This window comes from Bos grunniens, chromosome 14 (assembly GCF_055505025.1).
Source record: "Bos grunniens cultivar Pamir isolate PY7600 chromosome 14, Bosgru_T2T1.0, whole genome shotgun sequence".
Taxonomy (NCBI): domain Eukaryota; kingdom Metazoa; phylum Chordata; class Mammalia; order Artiodactyla; family Bovidae; genus Bos; species Bos grunniens.
Genome location: NC_141178.1, coordinates 61,749,571 through 61,770,464, shown reverse-complemented (window position 1 = coordinate 61,770,464; position 20,894 = coordinate 61,749,571). Strand labels below are relative to the sequence as shown.

General features: G+C 42.0%; 1 protein-coding gene across 1 annotated transcript in view; it reads left to right on the top strand.

Annotated features, from left to right (window-relative positions):
* The window catches only part of SNTG1 (syntrophin gamma 1), a 417,402-nt gene that overhangs the window by 339,253 nt on the left and 57,255 nt on the right, over positions 1 to 20,894 (top strand). Inside the window, exons 12-13 of the mRNA XM_086335479.1 lie at positions 1,312 to 1,441; positions 11,067 to 11,105. Coding sequence (XP_086191605.1) covers positions 1,312 to 1,441; positions 11,067 to 11,105 — 169 coding nt within the window. The remainder of the gene's footprint in view (positions 1 to 1,311; positions 1,442 to 11,066; positions 11,106 to 20,894) is intronic.

Here is a 20,894-nt window from a genome sequence, read left to right as displayed (position 1 = left end):
GTGTCTTTATTTTTGAAATTGAAATATGTTTAATATCCACAAACACCTACATAACAAAATTCAGAAGAGACAAAAAGCAATTTAATTGGAGAAAAACATATAAATGTACACTATTTACATAGCCTTTGGAATGCTGAACTACATCATTTGTCTATTGCTTCAAAACTGGCTGGGATTTAAAGATAGTTTGTGCATTTTCTGAAGTGTATTGTGTTGCACCACAGAGTAATTTTCAAGCATGAGGCATTTGGCTACTTTCCATTCATTCTGGGATTTTTATCTATTCCTCTCCATTAAGCTTATATTGAAACATGCAAGAACTTGAAACAGAAAAATAAAAGTAAGTAATTAAAGCTGCGGAAAGCTGCTTTAAACTCTACAGCACTTTTGTAAACAACTTAGAATGGCATTATTTAATTTTCTCTAACAACAACAAAAACTCAAGAAAAGACAATAGAGATATTCAGGCTGGCCAGAGCACTTTTAAGGAGATCGTGGTTGTTATTGAAATGCAAACATCTACATAAACTTACAGCGTGAATATTTAGATGTGAAGAACTGTGGACCCTTGTCCAAAACCATCCCTGAGAAGACAAACAGCTGGGAAAGTGCTTCAGCTCATGACAGCATGAGAGTTTTAAATGATGCTTGGTATCTGGGTGCGGGGTTTTCGTGCGATCTTTCCATCAGAAATGCACTGAAAAATGTCAAGAGGAGATGGTAGCCAAAATAATGGATAAACATCTATGCATAACTTTGTGATATTCAGGGAACAGGGAGAATCCCTCTCAAAGGTGTTTGACATGCTTCCATTTACATAATATATTGTACGTCTCCAAGTTTCTCCAAACTTATCTGTTTCTCAAGAAGCTTTGAGTAATTCAAAATTGTGTGTCATCTGGGTTCATATTTGTATGCATGTGTGCTAAATTGCTTAGTCATGTCCAACTCTTTGCAACGCTATGGACTGTAGCCCACCAGGCTCCTCTGTCCATGGGATGCTCCATGCATGAGTACTGAAGTGGGTTGCATGCCCTCCTCCAGGGGATTTTCCCAACGCAGGGATCGAACCCATGTCTCTTATGGCTCCTGCCTTGGCAGGTAGGTTCTTTACCACTAGTGCCAGCTGGGAAGCTGGGTTTATCTTTAGTGTTCCGTGTAATAACAGATTTTTTAAGATATAAGGAAAGAGGAATTTGAAGCTGCATTTATGTGGTCTGCAAGAAGAGCTTTTGAGCAGACAGCTATCTCAAGTTGCACACAGACACCCGAGATGATGTCTTGGTCTGATTTGCTCTGACGTCTCTGCAGGCAGAACGCCTTCCAAGTCACCGCAGTGGACGGGGTCTGCAGCGGGGTCATCCAGTGCCTCTCCGCAGAGGACTGCGGGGAGTGGCTACAAGCAATAGCCACCAACATTTCCAGCCTCACAAAGCACAATGTAAGTAGTGGTTCCAGGAATGCTTGGAAAGCTCCTCCGCCTGCCTCAGTGAACCTCTTCAGTATACAAGTTAATTCCATCAGCTGTTTGGTGTTCTGCTAGGAATGGACCACTGCACACCCACCATAAGAGCTATTATTAAAGTGGATTATACTTGCTCAAAGAAAGCCACTCTATCTTGAGTGTTTTAGTCCAGTGTATCAGTACAACAGTATTTACACCTAAGTTTCCATTCACAAACATTGTAACATCTACATTAGTTAAATAACTGAAAATATATATTTAACATGTAAGCACTAAATATCTGTATATATATATCATCCACCTATATTTTTATATATGTATATATGCATCTATCTACCTTACATTTCATATCTCTATACAGTCTCTCTCTCTATATATATATCATGCATCCATCAGCATCTATAATCCATGTATATATATGCATTTGTCTACCTATATATCTATACATCTGTATGTTTACTAGTTTGTCCACTTGCAAAGCAGTCTACAATATTATTTGAGCCCCTAGAAGGCAATGGCAACCCACTCCAGTACTCTTGCCTGGAAAAGCCCATGGGTGGAGGAGCCTGGTAGGCTGCAGTCCATGGGGTCGCGAAGAGTCAGACACGACTGAGCGACTTCCCTTTCACTTTTCACTTTCATGAACTGGAGAAGGAAATGGCAACCCACTCCAGTGTTCTTGCCTGGAGAATCCCAGGGATGGCAGAGCCTGGTGGGCTGCTGTCTGTGGGGTCTCAGAGTCGGACATGACTGAAGTGACTTAGCAGCAGCAGCAGATCTTTTCAGAATAATTCACTTGTAAGAATATCACAATAAAAGTTGTGCAGTAACTGTTGAGCTAAAGCACCTGGACGGGGGCTGTGTTCGGGTGGCAAGGGAGGGTATGTGTTTCTCACAGCCTCAGTGGGCATGGCTGGAGGCCTGTGAATATCACATACAGGGGAGGGAGAAGGACAGGACGGGTGTGAAGGAGGACCCATGGAGGGACCATGAAAGGACCCATGGACGCATAACTTCAAACACACTCTCCTGTGATCAGGCAAAGGGGATTCAAGCCGATTGCCTATGCAGTGATATTTTTGCCGGGGAGAAGCTGGGATGCGGTGTCAGGGGACTCGGTGTGGAGCCTAGGTCTCCCTGCACCAGCTCTGAGCTGGACTTCAAGCTCCTCTTCTTAAATGAATGCTGTTAGCCTCAGTCTCTGCGAGGGCTAAATGAAGAAGTGCTTCAGCCATTCTGGCCCTGAAATGATGCTGAAACAGTTGCACTTCTCCTTTCTGCAGCGGCACTCTAAATTTCATGATTTAATCCAAAACTGCTGATAAATGGCCATATAGATTCGCTCATTGTGTGTGACGCTGCACATCTCTGTTTTGTCCGGTTGTCATTTGAGATTCTTCATCTTCTGAAGAATGGCTGTGTGGATACCAGAATGTGAATCACACAGGACAAGCTGAGCTAAAATAAATGTCTAGTGCTGACTAGACCATTAAGCAGCTCTGATTTCTGGCAACCGAAGACCTACCCCTCAGTCCCTCATCTTTAAAAGAGACAGAGGGAAGCAAATAAAAGGCAGAGCTCTCTCTCAGCCAGCATTTCATGAATCTAACCTTTCCAATCACTTTTTACTGCTCAAGCACTGAAATAGATCCCGATTGATAAACAGAGAGAATTTCATGCGACTTTCTACTAAGGTTACCTGTTAACACAAAGGAATCTCTTCTGGTCTAAATTCTTCCACATATGTCCTATGCATGTGTTCCCTTTATCAGAATGGAGTGTGGTACTTGAAATATATCACTTATGTGTGTGTGTTTGCATATCAGATCAGATCAGTCGCTCAGTTGTGTCTGACCCTTTGTGACCCCATGAATCGCAGCACGCCAGGCCTCCCTGTCCATTACCAACTCCTGGAGTTCACTGAGACTCACGTCCATCGAGTCAGTGATGCCATCCAGCCATCTCATCCTCTGTCATCCCCTTCTCCTCCTGCCCCCAATCCCTCCCAGCATCAGGGTCTTTTCCAATGAGTCAACTCTTCGCATGAGGTGACCAAAGTACTGGAGTTTCAGCTTTAGCATCAGTCCTTCCAAAGAAATCCCAGGGCTGATCTCCTTCAGAATGGACTGGTTGGATCTCCTTGCAGTCCAAGGGACTCTCAAGAGTCTTCTCCAACACCACAGTTCAAAAGCATCAATTCTTCGGCACTCAGCCTTCTTCACAGTCCAATTCTCACATCCATACATGACCACAGGAAAAACCATAGCCTTGACTAGATGAACCTTTGTTGGCAAAGTAATGTCTCTACTTTTGAATATGCTATCTAGGTTCATCATAACTTTCCTTCCAAGGAGTAAGCGTCTTTTAATTTCATGGCTGAAGTCACCATCTGCAGTGATTTTGGAGCCCAGAAAAATAAAGTCTGACACTGTTTCCACTGTTTCCCCATCTATTTCCCATGAAGTGGTGGGACTGGATGCCATGATCTTCATTTTCTGAATGTTGAGCTTTAAGCCAACTTTTTCACTCTCCATTTTCACTTTCATCAAGAGGCTTTTGAGTTCCTCTTCACTTTCTGCCATAAGGGTGGTGTCATCTGCATATCTGAGGTTATTGATATTTCTCCTGGCAATCTTGATTCCAGCTTGTGTTTCTTCCAGTCCAGCGTTTCTCATGGTGTACTCTGCATATAAGTTAAATAAACAGGGTGACAATATACAGCCTTGATGAACTCCTTTTCCTATTTGGAACCAGTCTGTTGTTCCATGTCCAGTTCTAACTGTTGCTTCCTGACCTGCATACAAATTTCTCAAGAGGCAGATCAGGTGGTCTGGTATTCCCATCTCTTTCAGAATTTTCCATAGTTGATTGTGATCCACACAGTCAAACGCTTTGACATAGGTGTTTGCATATAGATAAATACAAATACTTATGCAATATGCTTCTATTCTTAAAGGATCACTGAAAATCAGTGATATTAAATGAGGATGTATGGTTGTATATGTGAGATTTTCAAAATACATAATCATATTTGATTATGAGAAAAAGGATAGACTCTCTTCCCCAAATGTTTTTATCAATGAGAATGCTCTCAATAACAAGTTAGAGAGACCTCAAAGGAGTAAATAGTGGGTTTTTTTCCCAAATGAAGAGAGTCATGGATGGCAGCATTTCTTGGAAGCTACCATCCACCCAGAACCCTTCCTCTGTCCACACACATTATTGCTACTATTACCCACTACTCTTAGAGTGTTGGCTTTTACCTTGAGTTTGCTGCCTCATGATCACAGAAGGGTTGCAACAGTTCCAAACATCACTTCAGTGTTCAGAACAGGAAAGAAAGGGAAGAAGGATACATAGTGCCAGCTATATCGCTCCTTTTTTTTTTTTATCAAGATAAGATAAAATTTTCCAGAAACTCTTTACTAGACTAATAATGCTCACTTCTCCTCCTCCTGACTCAGCCCCATGACAATTCTGGGGATGGGTGGCTAGTCTCTACCTTTTCTACTGTTTATGGTGGGATGACCAAGAAGAGAAAACTGTAAATGGCTTTTGAGTCAGATAACTGACAGTATCTACTACATTGTTTAATATTTAAAACATATTAATTCTAAAAAAATGCATGAACAACCAGCCGCCCTGTGATTTTTGTGGAATGATCACAGTCCTTCAGGATTCACACATATACACATACATGCACGCACACACACACACATCTCATCAGTCATTTGAGTTCCTGCAGGCTGTATTTCAGCCACCTTCCTACATTTTCCCCATTTACCTGCAGGAGCCAAGAAAAAAGGGTCATTTGGGAGTCATGTTTAATCCATAGAGTTCTGCTATTTTAGATGGCAAACACTTGCAAGCTGAAAAGAGAATTTTTTTCCATAATACTGTTGGTTGTGAAGAACTGAAGGAAAAACTTCTATTGTGTCTGCCGCCTTAGAAAGACTCAACAAAGCTCGTAGGTGAATTGAAAGTCATAACAAAATAAAGCCTAACAGAAAAGAGATTTACCAGAAAGGCCTGAAGCTGTGATCAGAGGTTGCTGAGTGAGATTCTGACAGGCGTGGTGTCACCGAGGGAGACGTTTTCTTCCTTCTGTAGCAGCTGGCATTCCTGAGTCCTTGGATGCACTTTTGCGCAGTGTCTTGTTTTCACCACTGTTTCTCCTCACACATCAAATACGAACTTCAGTCGTGCAGGCATCAACTCGATGTGGGCCATGGAGAGTGGGATCAGACAGGGCAGGGACAGTAAGTCAAGTCAGGATAAGAGCAAGGGGAAATCTAGCATTATACTACGAGTGTATTTTCTTAATCATACTGTTCCTTTTACATGATTAGAGTTTATTTTGGCAAGTTGTGTTGGAGGGATTTCAATAAAATAACTAACCTACTTTATCTGGTAGAAAGCTGCTCACCAAAAAAAGCTTTTAAAGAATTTTTTTTAATTTAAAGATTTTTTTGATGTGAACCATTTGTTAAGTCTTCATTGAATTTGTTACGATATTGCTTCTGTTTTATGTTCTGTTTTTTTTTGGCCAAAAGGCATGTGGGATCTTAGCTCCCCCACCAGGGATTGAACCCACAACCCCTGCATTAGAAGGAAAAGTCCAACCACTGAAACACCAGGGAAGTTTCAAGGAATTTTTACGTTGGAAAAAATTAGCTGGTAATTTTGTTGCACAATCCAGACCCTTTGCTTTGATTTGATGTTAACTGACAATTGCAGTCGTAAGCAAATGGGCAGTTTTCCTGGGAAGTTTCCAAGGAGCTGCCCCCTAGCCAGCCAGACTCTGCCTGCTGGGCCTTAGTTCCTTCCCTTTGGGCCTCAGTCTTTCTCTTTTCTTGCAGCCCAAGCTCCCCAGTCTCCCACGTTCCAGGGGCCTCAAAGCCCCCAGGGAGTGCCCAGGGCCTTGCCCCGACCCACCGACCCTTCTCCCGCCCTGCTGAGGCTGGCTTCAGGAACTGACCCTCCTGGGCCCAGAGCTGTTGGAGACCCCACAGGGGTGTGGGGACACACGCTGTCCAGTGCATGTCAAGGGCAGAGGACACCGGCCGGCAGAGAACCTGCTCACTAGATGAACCACTGGACACCCAGTGAGCACTCAGGCCCTGAAGGGGGAGGTCACACCTGGTGAACCATGGACAGCGTGTTAAGAGAAGCCTGAGCGCTCAGACACATGGACCACTCACCAGCCGCTGCTTGTTCCCTGCACCAGGCCCCTCCCTTCACCTGTGACTCTCGCAGGGGACCGCCTGCTTCCAGACATTCACTGAGGGCTCTGATCAGTCCTGGGGGGCGGGGGGAGATGTTCCCACTCTCAGCACCAGGCGTCATGTGGAAGAGGAGGCACACAGTGAGCTCAGTGCAGACGAAGGGCCAGCAGAAATCATACAGCAATCACTTTCAGTTTGCTATTGCTTGACAAATGTCTCTCAGAAGCCAAGCTTGAGGGAGCAGAGGTGACCGCAGGCATCCTGAGGGTCCAGGCTCTAACTATAAACACTGCGTGTCCCCTCCATAGGAAGCCTGACGAATGACTCCACAATGATAGAACCTACCCTCTTCACCTGTGACCAATGGGGGCCAATCAAACACCCCCACACGCCTGAAACCCAGGTGCCCAGTGCCTGCAACCCAGCCCATGGCCAGGACACTGTACATAAAAGAAAATGACCATCTTCTTGTGTAGATGGTATTAACCTTTGTTCAGTTAACATATAATCCTGAGCATTTTCCTATGATAGTAATTATATTCTGAAATCACCTATATATAATGGACTAATAGATACTTTGCTATTCATTTAATTAAAATTAATGAATAGAGTATTATTTGAAATGCACATCATTTAAAATGCATCATTAATGTAATAGTGCCCTATGAATTTCTGGCATATTAGTCAGTGAAAATGTTGCTAATTCACTAATTATACCTTAATATAGGGGTCTAGGGGTCTTCCCTGGTGGCTCAGCAGTGAAAGAATCCACCTGCCAAAGCAGGACACTCAGGTTCAATCCTTGGGTCGGGAAGATCCCCTGGAGAAGGAAATGGCAGTCCACTCCAGTATTCTTGCTGGAGAATCCCTGGGCTATAGTCCATGGGGTCTCAAGAGTTGGATATGACTAAGCAATGAAACCACCAAACCACCATAGGCGTCTAGGAGAAGAATCTAAGAATATGAACATTCTTTGGTCTTGTAAACTATGACTGTGTCCTAATGCAGCCCAGTTCAGGCTGGCTTGGAGTTTCCATGAGGTTCTCTTTGTTTCTATTCCTTCTGCCCCAAAAATGCACCCCCCACAACCAGGCCGGGGGGCAGGTCTATGCAGGGATAATGACTTCTCCCAGCTTCTCCCTCAGCACAAATTTACAAAACCCTTGTCTGTGTTCATAGGTTTTCAGATCCAGACTTCAGCACACATATTGAGGTAGAGACCTGCGTTGCATTTGAAGCCCTACCCATCACAAGTGCTGCCCAAGTTATCTCAGGAGAAAGCAGAAGCTCTGCTTCTCCTTCGGTCCACCTGGTCCCATCTAAGCGATTAGTGGACACCCCCCTGAGCCTGCTAGTGACTGCAGAGGGTCCGCTCCTGCCTCTGAGCCACTCACATCCAGAATCTCAGCCACACTTGTACAGGGGCCTCTCAGAAGTCTTCACAAAAAGTGCTGCTGCTAGGTTTATCTTTCTGCTTCCATTGCTAGCAATAGGAAGGTTGGCGTGCCTCAGGCCACCCCAAGCCGCCCTAAATCTATAGGCTAAATATGGGCTGTTTTGGGAGTTGGCAGGTGAGACGTTGTTTTTCAAGTAATTAACCACTTTTTAAAGTGTTGTTCTCCATTCATATTTAATACAATCTTTATTGTTAACTCAGTAATATGCATTTTATATTCAGTTTTAATTTTCTATCAAAATTCATTGTCACATTTACTTTTGCAGTGTAAAACCCTGTCTCAATGATTGTAACTCTGTAATGCATTGAAATAGCCCCTGACATTAAATACCTCTGGTTGCATTCAACCGTTTATTCTCCACAGGCCCTTAAAGGCCTAAAAACAGTCACCCTAGAATAATACCACAGTATAATATTTTAATTTAGAAGAAATTTGACATTCAGAAATGGATCTGTAGATTTCATATTTGTCATTTAGTGGCTCAGTTGTGTCTGACTCTGTGACTCCATGGACTGTGGCCTGCCAGACTCCTCTGTCCATGGGATTTCCCAGGCAAGAATACTGGAGTGGGTTGCCATTTCCTCCTCCAGGGGATCTTCCTGACCTAGGGAGTAGAACCCCCGTCTTCTGCATTGGCAGGCAGATTCTTCACCACTGAGCCACCAGGGAAGCCCATGATTTCATATTAGGCTAATTATTATGAATTTTATTTTTTAATGAAATGTATTTTGTTTAAAATGTATTTATTTGTCTAGTTTAAAATTTAGGATGACTACTGATTTATATGCATTTCATATTCAAATACCTTGAAGTTACTAAGTCATTTTTAGAAGGAGAGTGTAAGTACACCTCCTTTAAATAAATCTGGAGGACCCTATTTTAAGTACATTTGATGGCATAGACTTGATTTTGAAAAACAATATTTGTTGAATGTTGTTTTAAGTAAATACTATGCAAAGAAGTATCATTGATTTAACTTCAATCATACATTTTATGTCATTCATAGAGCTAAAATTACATGTTGGAGGAACTTAAAATACAATACTGTATAGTATGCACTCAGAGACAACGGTCGACATAAAATGTTAGTGGACATGTAAAATAGGGAGCTAGTGGGAAGCTGCTTTACAGCATAGGGAGCTCAACTCAGGGCTCAGTGATGACCTGGAGGGCTGGGATAGGGGGTGGGGCAGGGAGGTCGTATATGTATACAGATGGTGGATTCACAATGCTATACAGTAGAAACCAACACATTGTAGTGCAATTATCCTCCAATTAAAAAATTAAAAAATATATTGGTGGAATTTTATTTAAAAAAAAACTGGTAACAAGTATTGTTCCAGGAAGTGTTCAATGTGGGTTTTTGATTGATTGGTAAAACGCATTTAGGGACCTGCTCTTCTGTCTCCATCTTCAAACCATCCTGACTTTGGTTGAAAGCATCTTTACTTCTAGAGACTTTCCTTGGTTGACTCCTCATCAGAGCAGAAAATACTTTGAAACAATTAGAGCAACCTGCTTCCCTGGTAGCTCAGCTGGTAAAGAATCCGCCTGCAATGCAGGAGACCCCCAGTTTGATTCCTAGGTTGGGAAGATCCCCTGGAGAAGGGATAGGCTACCCACTCCAGTTTTCTTGGGCTTCCCTGGTGGCTCAGACGGTAAAGAATCCAATGCAAGAGATCTGGATTCAATCCCTGGTTTGGGAAGATCCCCTGGAGGAGGACATGGCAACCCACTCCAGTATTCTTTGCCTGGAGAATCCCGTGGACAGAGGAGCCTAGCGGCTATAGTCCATGGGGTCGCAAAGAGTAGGGCACGACTGAGCAGAACAAGAAAGATATGCTTCTTATACATGACCCTGAGGAATCACACAAACATTCTCAAATTGTCAGCTTTTTTTTTTCATATTTTAAATGACATGTCTCCACCAGTGAGTCTGTTCTCATCCACGGGCCATTTCACTTCTGCAAGTTTGTGCCTCTTTATATCTCCTCTTAATTCATGTTTATCAGTAAGACAAAGGTAAACTAACACTAAAACAAGGAAAAACAAAGCAATTCAACAGAACATTTTCTAAGTGAAAACAGTCTGTGTTTAGTCTGATGTCAGATTATAGCATACAGACAGCATCATTTAAGTTTCTCTAGAAAACCAGTGAAAAAGAAGGTTTTAATTAGTAAAAGTTCTGTTGAACAAAGATTTCATGTGTTATAAGGTCATTTGTCTAAATCTGATAATCGTTTTTCATTTGGTCTTTAAAGTTTGTTTACATGACTTGATACAGAGGAAACTCAGCAGATTTATTTTAAATTTTTATGATGTTTCACTCAACGGTGGTGGTGGCAGTGTAGTCACTAAGTCGTGTCCGACTCTTGCGACCCCATGGACTGCAGCCCGCCCACCAGGCTTCTCTGACCCTGGGATTCTCCAGGCAAGAATACTGGAGTGGGCTGCCTTTTCCTTCTCCAGTTCACTCAATAAATGGTCTTAAATGTTTATTTTATTGGTAATCCTGACTGAAACTATCTTGATAATATATAGTATCCTATAGTGTCTGAATATTCCATCCCCTCTGTTCTCTTATCTGTTAAAACAAATATAATATGAAGTGAAAGTGAATAATGAAAGAAGTTACCAAAAGTTATGCTGTACATTCTCGGTAGATTGTGTGGGATCAGAGGCTTTTCATTTCTCATCAAGAGAATATGATTAAGTTGAAATATTTCTGAAATGTTTGTATATGAAATTTGGGACACTTTTGACCGTCAGAATTAAAAAAAAAATTCCTAATTGGTGCTTGATATGCAATGATTTTAGTATGTCAACAATATAGTTTACTCACTAAGAAGAGAGTCCCATAAACCTGGGGTTCTTTTATTACATTATCTTTGCTGACCTCACTTTTCTTTATTTTTGCAGATTAAAAAAATCAACAGAAACTTTCCTGTAAACCAGCAGGTAAGATAGAGAAACACGTGCAAAGCCAAATTGTGTATTTCTTTCATTTTGTCTGTTACAAATGATAATTTTGATTGCCTTTAGTTTTACATGGAAATAATTCGTACCAATTATTAATTAATTCGGAGAAGGCAATGGCAACCCGCTCCAGTACTCTTGCCTGGGAAATCCCATGGATGGACGGAGGAGCCTGGTAGGCTGCAGTCCATGGGGTCGCAAAGAGTCGGACACGACTGAGTGACTTCACTTTCACTTTTCACTTTCATGCATTGGAGAAGGAAATGGTAATAATTTTATTACGGTAAACTTAACTTCTATTGCTTTCACAATCATAATATAAGCATTAGCTATTAATAGAATAAGAAAAGGAAGTGAAGGCTCACCGCCTGGACTCGCTGAGCTGTCCTCGTCCAGTGTGTGGACGAGGAGGGGGCTCGGTGGCAGGACACTGACACTGACTCCCCACAGCAACCTCAGTCCACAGCCACTGACCACAATCTAAACATCGACAATATGGATTCCTAAATGGCATACCCGCCACTAGTTAGCTTCCACGGTAAAACTTTAAAATAACTTTCAGTATGGCAAAACCAGTTCCTTTTCGTCTAAGCCTGGGGTCCCATATCAGTAGCATCTGTATAAGGGCAGCCATCTCATATGTGTTTAGAAAGTTAAACGAGAAGAAAATTTCTCAATATATGCTATTGCTTGCATCAGCGTGTCAGATGTGTGTGTTCCTTGCAACAGAGACTTATGTTCTGGGGTAGGTTGTAGTGTTCAGGGTACCCCTTGCCTGGGCCACCCACAAAGCCCATGTGGCTGAGTGAGGTGGTGAGCAGCTTTGCAGAGCCTGCTGTGCCTACAGCCCTGACCTGTCTTGCTTGGGGTGAGGCCAGGGGAACCAGTTCCCCTCCTTCGGGCCCCCTGCCTCTGAGCCATGTGATGCTCTTGGCAGGTACAGGGTTGGAGGGGTGTCTGTGCCTCTCAGAACCACAGCAAGTAGGGGCACATGGGGGTTGTTCACGGGCAGAGACCAGGCTCAGCCCAGAGCACCTGACTCATGGTGCATCGCTCCATCCACTGCAGGTGATTCTGAGGCTGGAGTGCACAGGTCACATCTGGGAAAACAGTTTACAGCTTCACGGGACTGAACAGGAGGGAAAAGCCAGGCATTAAGGATAAAGTGTTCAACTGGAAGCCTCAGCTGTGAGGGAAGTTTGCAATGCCCAGGACGAGATAGGGTTGTTTTATAGTCAGAAGTGTAAAAATGTAGACCTGCTCTTTTGGGGAATTCTTGCCAAAAATACAAATGAAGTGTTTCTTTAAAAGTGACTCTAATATTTATGTTATCACCTCTCTTGTCCCTTCAACCCTCAGCATTTGAAGTATATCAATAATTAGTATAATTTCCTCACTAGGAATGTTTCCTAACCCTGACTAGTCCACAGCTATGCTTTATTCACCATGATGACAACCATGTGAAACACTCCCTGCACATTCCCTTCAGGGACCTGTCTCGTTCCTCACCACCCCAGCTTTTATCTAGGTTTTGAATAATGCTGAGTGAAGTCAGTAAAAATCTGGAAAACCTTGAATATAGAAGAAATCAAAAACTTTAATATTCTACCCACATTTAATAAACACAGATAAGCATCCACGGCTGTTTATCTGCTAACCTTTCAATATTATGAAATTTTATTTCAAATCTCTTAGCATCTCACAATTTGAAATCACAATGAATTCTAGACACTTTAACAACTGAAAGCTACAGCTAATAGACTTTTCTGTCACTACTTCCCACCTTGTAAATGAAGTCTTTTGGGATATAGGATTACTTTATAGTTCAACCTTCATATCTATGCTTAATAGGAAGAACTCACCCACATAGTATAATAGCCCTGCATTAGGAGATCAGGGTTCATCTTCTGCCTAAAATCTGAGCCACTTCAAGGAACAAAAATTGAAAATTATATGTAATCTAACTTCTCATGAAGATTTAGCACTCAAACTCTTACCTTGGACTAGTTGCTTTCATCTCAAATTTCTTCAAACTTAATTTTCAGGGAGCATTCTCTGATGCTCAGATTTGATATAAGTATATATGTTTATATATATGCTTTTTATTAAATAACATCAGACATAATGTTACAGTATTCAAGTCCCCTCATAGCCATGATACACATCAGCTGAAATACATTAGAACAGAAGTCTTCTGCCTCCTGTGGGGTTTGGTTTTGACTTTGTGCAGCCACTGTGGTACTAGTACCCCAACCAGAGAAATTAAAATTAAAAAATGCAAAGGGGTTGGAACTGGAGAAAGTCACTGCACCCAGCAGAGGCCAGCGCTGTGGACCGAGTCTCCAGAGATACCCCCATGCTCCAGAGCACAGCAGACTCTCAGTAAGATCATCTCAGAGAAGAATATTTTTATCAGAAGGATAAGCCATTTGAGCAAATAAACCATCATAAGGGAAAACACACTGTGAAGATTAAAGAACAATCCACGACTATTTTAAATTATTTTTTTTAATAAGGTGGTACAAAATGTAAGGCAAGAACAAGAAGTGGTATAAAAAATTGTGGATTTGCAAAATAACTCAACAGAAGTTCAAAAATGAATAAAGCATGAATATGTTTAAGCTTATAATCAATTAGCCAACTGAATAATAGAACAGATAAAAATAAAGATAAAACATGTAATTGGAAGTAGTGTATCTGAGAGTACCATCAGAATACAGCCTATACAGAAAGGGCTGAAAATATGAAAAATGATGTAAGAGTTGAAGTTTAGAATGAGAGGCTCCAAAAAGAAAAATTCTGCAGAAAGACTGGAGATGACAAACTTGTGAAGAGATTTGATGGCTAGGAGTTTCTATAAGACTTGAGGTTAGAGAACCACGCTAACCCTGGAGCACGATGAAGAAAACCAGATCCACAACCTGAACGTCCCACCCGTGGGGTAATGAGCAACCATCATAGGGTGAGCTGGCTCTCCTGGTGCTGGTCTGGAAGATTCTCCAGGAAAGCATATGAGGTACCAGTGGCAAGTAAGGAAGAGGGACTAGATAAACTTCTACTTTTAATAAAGGGTGTAATAAAGGATGAAACAGACATATGATATGCACAAGAAGATGCCCGAGTGCCTACATCTGGGAGCAAGAGTAACAGCCCAGCCTCCTTCCCACGGGGAGGGTTTCCTCCCCGGCCTCCTGCATAAGCTCCTGCCTTCCCCCACCCCAGCCTGGATTCCTTCCCCTGTGACTTCTCTCACTTTCTTCCCCTCTTCAGTTCCTGCACAAGGACATTCCATTTCTATTTTGAAAACAGATGTGTATTGGGTCTGTCCTTGTTCTTCCTACATTCTATTTTGCTTTTTGTGGACCGGAATCATCTCTGTCCACTTGGATACCTGGAGAAACGTGTGCACTGGCCATTTTCAGGATGCATTTCTCATATTGTGCATGAGGTTGAGCAACTTGAAATGACACTGGCGTATCCTTTCGCTCGCCTTTCTCTACCCTTTCGAACATGTTCCTCTTTTCTTCTTGTTGTTTTCTTATTTATTTGTAAGCACTGTGTACTCAATACATGAAGGGAATTTAACCGTTGTATTTTATGTCACCTAAATCAGCACGCTTTGTTAGTGGCTTATAGGATTTATGTTGTACTTAGAGTTTATCCATTCAAGATTAATAAAAGGAGAAAAGCAATCCATTGCTGATTTCTAATAACTTTATGTTATTATTTTTACATTTGAGCAATTGACTTATCTCATTGTGTTTTCACACTGTGTATTACTCTCCACTAACACTTCCCAGGCCAGTTCAGTTCAGTTCAGTCGCTCAGTCGTGTCCAACTCTTTGTGACCCCATGGCCTGCAGCACGCCAGGCCTCCCTGTGCATCACCAACTCCTGGAGTTTACTCAAACTCACATCCATCGAGTCACTGATGCCATCCAACCATCTCATCCTCTGTCATCCCCTTGTCCTCTGCCCTCAATCTTTCCTAGCATCAGGGTCTTTTCCAATGAGTTGGCTCTTCACATCAGGTGGCCAAAGTATTGGAGTTTCAGCTTCAGCATCAGTCCTTCCAGTGAATATTCAAGACTGATTTCCTTTAGGATAGACTGGTCTCCCAGGTCAGGGAGGGCTTATAAAGGGACAGAAGGGGGCTTTGGGAGGTGATAAGTTCATTATGTTGACTGTAGTTATGGTTTTGTGGATTCACATGTATGTCACAACTTATAAAATTTTACCCTTTAAATATGTGTACTTTCTTCATGTCATTATACCTCAATAAAGCTAAAGCCATTTTTGTTTTTAAAATGTTTGGGAGCCAGATAAGAAATAATATTATATCAAGGCCATTGGAGTTTGGCTCCATCTTAATTATTGTCTAGACTTGAAATTAGTAGAGTCAGTACAGTTTCTTCCAGTTCACTTTTGTTCAGAACAACTTTCTCATTTCCTCTTTGTGTCTGGAGCATAGCCATTAGCGCAATTCAGATCAGGTTCATTTGTGAAGTGCAGAGTGAGATTCAGCTGCAAATGATGACTTTTCCTGAAAAGCATGTGATTATGGGGGTCCTGCTGCTAGATTACATAGGGATACTCAGTGCGTGAGATCATGGTGATAAGAATGGGAATCTTGCTGCTAGACTACACAGGGATACACAGTGCGTGTGATAATGATGATAACATTGATAATGGGAGTCCTGCTGTGAGACTACACAGGGATACTCAGTGCATGAGATAACAGTGATAACAGTGATAATGGGTGTCTTGCTGCTAGACTACACAAGGATACTCAGTGCATGAGATAATGGTGATAACAGTGATAATGGGGGTCCTGCTGTGAGACTACACAGGGATACACAGTGCATGTGATAATGGTGATAACAGTGATAATGGGGGCCCTGCTGCTAGACTACACAGGGATACTCAGTGCATGAGATAATGGTGATAACAGTGATAACATTGATAATGGGAGTCCTGCTGTGAGACTACACAGGGATACACAGTGCATGTGATAATGGTGATAACAGTGATAACAGTGATAATGGGAGTCTTGCTGCTAGACTACACAGGGATACACGGTGCATGAGATAACAGTGATAAAGGTGATAATGGGGGTCCTGCTGATAGATTACACAGGGATATTCAGTTGGGTGTGAAACTGTGTTGTGCTAGTTCACTCAGTTGCAGGTCATGTAGACAAGCAGACCTACATGCAGCGCTTTGTGCACATAGCCTTCTGAGTCATGACTTGTTGCATTTCTAATGTTTAATCTTTATTAACCAAAACTCCTCCATCCTGAAATACATCGCATTACTCCCATAAAGTGGCACTTTGCAATTAATATTTTCTATAATTCCTAAGGAGAAGGGTTATTGAGAATTAATTCATCATGAAAATATTAATACTGAACTCCCTTTATATCAGGCACTGTGCAAAATAGAGTTATTAAATTATAGTAGTCTAAATACATAAAAACTATATTCTGTAGGTGGGAATAGTGGTAAAGAACCCACCTGCCAGTGCAGGAGAGATAAGAGACACAGGTTCGATCCCTGGATTAGAAAGATCTCCTGGAGGAGGGCATGGCAACCCACTCCAGTATTCTTGCCTGGAGAATCCCCATGGACAGAGGAGCCTGGCGGGCTACAGTTCATAGGGTCTGAAAGAGTGAGTCACGACTTAGCGACTAAGTGAAGCAACTTAGCACAGCACATACACAGCACATACTCATTTACAATAAATTATTACCTCAATAAGTTTATCTTATAAACTGTTATTCATTTTTGACTAGCTATAAAAATTTGGAAACATTATTTTAGACGAATACATAGAATTCTGGAAACAACAGAGGGAAAAGTGACTAGTAGTCTCCAGTTGTGTTGAGAGTGCTGAGAAATTAAAGGACACATTAAAAATTGAGTTTTGAAGTAACATTAGGGAAAAGAGAGGAGTTAGGACCTCCAAACACTTGTTTCTCCATAAAAGTAACAAAGAACTGGCAAAATGGTCTGAATTAAAATTTTCAGATCTATGGAAATTCACCAAGAGTATGCTGAACTCAGTGAGCGTTTACTCAAGAAAAATAGCTGAATCTTGGTAGGAATAGTGATCGTTGCGGCATTTGAACTGATCCAGCCCCAATCCCTGCTTCCTAGCAATCGGGCAGCCTCAAAATTAAGGGCTTACGTTTCCTCACCATCTGCTCTGATCTTTTGGTTGTCTAGTCTTCATCCCATCACTTAAAACCAACTAGCTCGAAATTTGTAATCTAATAAGATGATGCATATTTGTTTCATTCATCTATGTCTGCTGTATCAAAGATATTTGCACGTGTGTCTGCATCCTTTTTAAACAAAATATTCTATTAATGGGACTGACAATTGGTCTTTATTTTGGATTTCAAAGCTGAGGGTTTTTTCAACTGAAGGGCAATTTTTTTTTTCATTCTTCATATATTTTTCATATATTCAGTTTATAAACGATGACAGCAAATCATAGAGTCACATGATCTGGTGATAATGAGTGGTGGTGTTTAGTTTATTTTATAATATTTGGCAATAAAATATGCTGGAACTTAAAATTTTGTAAAAAGTAATATTTCTATATAAATTAACTCTTGTAAGAGCTATTTGCTTATAAACCATGGTGAAAAGATAGTGGCAGAGGTTTCATAAGTAAACCTTCTGGCTCTGAGATTCAGAGCCACTCGTTATTAATTTGATGTTGCTGTTGCTGTTCAGTCTCTAAGTGGTGTCCAACTCTTTATGACCCCATGGATTGTAGCATGCCAGGCCTCCCTATCCCTCCCTACTCAAGGGGGGAAGTACATGTTAAACGGGCAAATTAGCAAAAGGTAAGTAAAGTCCTATTGGTGAAAAAGTTTATGCTTTTAAACACATGTGGATAGGACAGTGGCTATATTTCACTTCCTTTATCACTTCTTTAAGTGTGATTTAATTGACCAAATTGTATACTCCTTTTCCTCTGATATGTGAAAGAAGATATAAGTGATTAAGCATAACAGAAAAGCACAGCAAGAATGTTCACGTAAGAGAACCATTCATCCCATTTGGGGTTAATGGATTGACTCAAAACTCCGTAGTGCGTGCACTGCAGAACCTGCCCGAAGTCCCTTACTGCAGTTTTGATGATGTCGGCAATGAGCCAGCTCTCCTCTCTGCTGTTCAAAGCCTTAAAATATAACCCAGATGATGAGCTTGATCTGTCAAATGATCTGTCATTAAGAAATACTTGAAAGGACTTCCTTGGTGGCACAGTGGATAAGAATCTGCCTGCCAGTGCAGGAGACACGGATTTCATCCCTGGTTTGGGAAGGTTCCACGTGCTGTGGAGCAGCTAAGCCCATGCACCACAACTACTGCACCTGCACGCTAGAGCCAGGCTCCTGAGAAGAGAAGCCCCTGCAACGAGAAGCCCGCGTACCTCAAGCAGAGAGGAGCCCTTGTTCGCTGAACTAGAGAAACGCCCACACAGCGACAAAGAGCTAGCACAACCAAATAAATAAATTAATTTTTAAAAATACTTTAAAAACAAGTTCACGTCAAAAAGATATACTGCACTGTTTAGTTACACTGCAGTTTTTTTCACCAGTCATTAATTTTCACAGGATAGGCCATACCCTTAACTGAGGAACAAAACAGCTCAAAACACAAAACTGTCTTTTAAATTACGTTTATATGTATAGTTACATACTAGCTGCAAAAGATAGGTGTAGGCTTGGGAAATGGAGGAATATGTTATAAAATGATAAATATCATGTCCTATATTTTATTATCTTTTATTAGCTTAAGAAAAATGTATTCTGTGTGCTCTATCATGAAATAATAAGTAAAAGAGAAAAATATGAATAACTCAGGGCCTAATATTATAAAAGCAGTAAACTATATACAAACCCAAAGCTAAAAATATGAAGGGTGTCATACTCAAGAAGTCATGGTTTATGGCAAACTGAGGTGATGCTGTTTGTTCACTCGCAGGCCCCCAAGGAGCTGGGTGGCAGCTTCTCTCTGAGCCAAGGCCCCAGGTGGGAGGAGCCTAGGTCCACCTGAATCAGAGAGGCCGGGAGGATTTAGAGCCCAGAGCTGGGAGGGAAGAGTCGTCAGTGAAAAAGGGGATAAAATATAAACATAAAGCATGAGGTCGGATGTCAAGTATGAGAAACAAGGTCCTCGTGGAGTGGAGCAGGTAGGCGGTCGTCTGAGAGGAGAGGAGAAAGTCAGGCAGCCTGTGGCACGTGTGCTGGCTTTGCATCTACAGGGATCAAAGTAGGATGGTTTCCAGGGTAACAGGAACTGTGTGTGGCTGGACAAGTAGCAGGGAAGGAATCGTTTCATACTAATGAAGGTGAGGAAGACATGACCTTCAAATGACAAGTAACCGTTGTGTCAGGCATTAGTGGGACCCAGTGACACATGGAGGAGACACACCTGCCCTTGTCATACTTCCTCTGAAGAGTATCAGAAATGGACCCTCCAGGGAAGGAGGGCAGGAGCTGTGCAGTAGGAGATGTTTCTCTTTGGACATGTTGCATCTCTGCATGCTGTCTTGTGAGCACGCATTTTGTTTCAGACTGTTTCTCCAAGGGTGTTTACGTACAAAGCAGACTTAGTAAATCAGACAGTGTTTCTCTTCAGAACCAAGGGGAGAATTTCTTACCCTCCCTTTGGAAGTTTCAGAAGGTAGAGACAATATCTCCGGGCAGGGCCCAGGGGAGGCGTGCCTTTGTTCATTCTCGAAGTTGTGTCTAACTCTTTGTGACCCCATGAACTGCAGCATGCCAGGCTTCCCTATCCTTCACTATCTCCTGGACGTTGCTTAGACTCATGTCCATCAAGTTGGTGATGCCATCCGACCATCTCATCCTCTGTTGTCCCCTTATCCTCCTGCCTTTAATCTTTCCCAGCATCAGGGTCTTTTCCAATGAGTCAGTTCTTCACATCAGGTGGCCAAAGTATTGGAGTTTCAGCTTAAGCATCAGTCCTTCCAATGAGGATTCACGACTGATTTCCTTTAGGATTGACTGGTGTGATCTCCTTGCAGTCCAAGGAACTCTCAAAAGTCTTCTCCAGCATCACAGTTCAAAAGCATCATTCTTCGACTCTCAACCTTCTTTATGGTCCAACTCTCACATCCATACATGACTACGGGAAAAACCGTAACTTTGGCTGTACAGACTTATGTTGGCAAAGTGATGTCTCTGCTTTGTAATAAGCTGTCTAGGTTTGTCAGTAAAAGAGCCTATTGCCCTTTATAAAATATCTTAGTTCCCTAACCTCAGGGACCCCCATGTGACACAGCCTGTTGTGTGCATATACCTCAGTCACAAAATGCTGATACTCATGGTGTTGGCTGTGCTGTGAATATGAAGTCCTCTGTCTCTGACCCAAGAATATAACATCTTCCGCCGGCATCCGTAAACCTGTGAGAGGGTAACAGTTCAGTTCAGTCACTCAGTCGTGTTCGACTCTTTGCGACCCCATCAACTGCAACACACCAAGGCTCCATGTCCATCACTAACTCCTGGAGCTTGCTCAAACTCATGTGCATCAAATCAGCGATGCCATCCAACCATCTCATAGCTCAGTAGCTTGCAAAATCTCAGACCTTTCGTGGTTCATCACATTTTGTAGCAAGGATGAGCTGGTGACAGAAATGTTGTTTTTTGGTAGTGGAAGAATGGTTAATTAGATTTGAGAGAAGTCCATGCACACCTGCAGTGAACATGTTGCTGCTGCTGCTGCTAAGTCGCT